Source organism: Elephantulus edwardii, unplaced genomic scaffold (assembly GCF_000299155.1).
Source record: "Elephantulus edwardii isolate Elephantulus edwardi_28Jun2011 unplaced genomic scaffold, EleEdw1.0 scaffold00208, whole genome shotgun sequence".
NCBI classification, from domain to species: domain Eukaryota; kingdom Metazoa; phylum Chordata; class Mammalia; order Macroscelidea; family Macroscelididae; genus Elephantulus; species Elephantulus edwardii.
In genome coordinates, this window is record NW_006399958.1 from 1,262,394 (window position 1) to 1,264,849 (window position 2,456).

Below are 2,456 nucleotides of genomic sequence, written 5' to 3' on the forward strand. Positions count from 1 at the left end.
AAAACAAGCAAACACAATTTGCTTCCCTTTACCTCCTTTCAGGGAGCTCTTTCAGCCGTAAGAAGTTGCGTTGCCAACCCGAAGGCACACAGTTCGAATCCACCCCTAGCTGCTCTGTGGGAGAAAGATGGGCAGTCTCCCCTCGTGCAATGCACAGGCTCTGAAAACCTGAGAGGTTCAGCAATGAGTCCATTTTGCCTCAACACCACGCAACGACAATGATCTCTCTCTCTTCTAAGCCGTGGTGTTTTCCGTCGCCTTCCGTGTTTGTGAAAGTGGGACAATGAATAAGGGAGATCAAAAGAAAAATGCTTCCTTTGAGTTGGAGGAAAATGCTGACTACGCCGTGGATTACCAAGAGAAATGAGCAAATCTGGCTTAAAAGACGTGCAGCAGGAGAGCTCCTTAGAAGCAAGGACGGTGAGACTGCGTCTCTCCTGCGTCAGGAGGGCCCAGTCCCGGCGCAAGGACACCGTAGAGTGGGGGGTCCTCGATGGGAAAGCATCTTCTATGCAGCGGACCAGCATAGCATATGAGCTTCTGGCGTGAGGAGGGCGCACAGTCTCCTCCTCTCATCCGTGGGGCCACTGAAGGTCAGAACCAACTCTCCAGCGCCTACCAGCCAAAAAGCTCAGGTCTCAGACGAAGCAAAACCCAACAATAACAACAGGAAGGTTCTGTGGAGTGGATTCCACCCCCGCCACGTGTGAGGAGTTAGACCGCTCCCCAGATATCTCAAGGTTGTGATGGCTCCTTTAGGAGGCAAAGGGGGCGCCCGAGGGGGTTTGAACTCCCAACCTCTCAGTGAGCGGATGATGCCTCAAGCACCTGCGTCACTCCAGGGATTCCTAGGTCGTGTTATTGTTGGGTGTCATCAAGTCAAGTCCGGCTCACACACAACCACCCTCAAGAAGCCAGAGCAGAACTGTCCCAGAGAGTCTCTCCGGCTGAAATCTTTATGGGAGCAAATCGTCGGGTCTTTTTCTCCAGTGGGTTCGAACTGGCGACCTTCTGGTTAGTAGCCGTATGCTAAACCTGATCAGAGCTTCGTGCTCACATTGCAGACCAGCCTGCTGTTGTGAGGTCAGTGCTGTAACTCACGGTGACCCCTCCATCGGGTCGCTGAGGCTGTAAATTGTCAGAGGAGGAGACTGCCCATCTTTCCCCACAGAGAAGCTGGTGAATTCAAAGAGCCGAGCCAAGATTTTACACAGCATCCTACCAGGCCTCTCCCTGCTCAGTACACAATGGACAGAATGCCTGGGCTCCAGGTCCCATCACTAACCCTGGCTTAGAGAGAGATGCTTAAGATTCATTTCTTCCACTACCTGATGCTAGAATCTACGTGTCCTTGACTTCCTGGACCGCTACTTCTCTCCTCTCTCAGATCCAAGAGCTCCAGCTCCCTCCTTCCTCAGATCCAGAAGTCTTGGACCCCAATCAACCCCAAATTCAGCCATCTAGACCCTTCATCCCTCCAACCTTGCATCCAGGGCCTTCTCTTTCTCTAAGATCCACACAAGTCCGCATGCACGCCTAGCCCCCTGCCGAGGCAAAGGCCTTCAGCCCTCTTTTTCCCCCCCTCAGGGCTCAGGGGAGCCATGGATGAGACACAGACACTGAAGAAAAGCAGGAGTTCAGAGTGGCCCACCCACCCTCCGTATTCCCTCTCACCTGGTGGTGGGTGCCAAGCTTGTGACTTGTTGATGAGACTGGGCACTGGGCAAGCCCCCGCCACTGGGAGGCAGCAGGAGCAGCCCAGAGCCTGCCCCGGCCTCCGAGGGCAGCTCAGGCGACGTCTGGCTTGGTTTGACCCCAGTGGCCACCGCAGCAGCCGCAGCCTCTGGGTATGAGTCCATGTCCAAGTAGGAAGGCTCAGGGGGTTCTGAGCCTCCCAGGCTGCCAGGCTCCAGCAGCTCGGCGAAGGGTGGGTGATGGGCGGTGTGGGCATGGTGATGAGGGCCGCCCAGCAGCGGATGGCCGCCCAGGCCAGCCCCGAGGTGGTGCCCACCACCTCCGACCAAGCCTGCCAGGCCGACCCCGGGGCCTAGGTCTTTGCGCAGGGGGCCGCCCACAGCCGAGCCGCCTTTGTCCCGCCAGGGCACCCAGCATAGCTTCCAGGACACAAAGAGGGAGACGCCCAGGAGGACAATGCCACAGAACGTCACGATGACCGACAGCAGGCTCACGGAGATGTCTGCAGGGAGTGAGGACAGAGGGCAGGAGTCAGGCTGGGGTCAGAGTTCAGCCACCCATTGCTACCCCCAGAGAGTAAACTGCCAGGGTTCACCTCACGTCATCACAAGCACACGTCTTGCCCCACAGTCCTGTGAGGAATCGACACATAATTGTGTTAAAGATAAGGCCACCCCAGCAGATATATGCACATCCATATTTATTGCGGCTTTGTTCACAATAGCAAAGAGTTGGAAACAACCTAAGTGCCCATCAACAAA

General features: G+C 55.9%; 1 protein-coding gene across 1 annotated transcript in view; it reads right to left on the reverse strand.

Annotated features, from left to right (window-relative positions):
• SYT3 (synaptotagmin III) overlaps window positions 1-2,456 on the reverse strand; it is a 21,280-nt gene that overhangs the window by 13,468 nt on the left and 5,356 nt on the right. Inside the window, exon 2 of the mRNA XM_006897280.1 lies at window positions 1,675-2,197. Coding sequence (XP_006897342.1) covers window positions 1,675-2,197 — 523 coding nt within the window. The remainder of the gene's footprint in view (window positions 1-1,674; window positions 2,198-2,456) is intronic.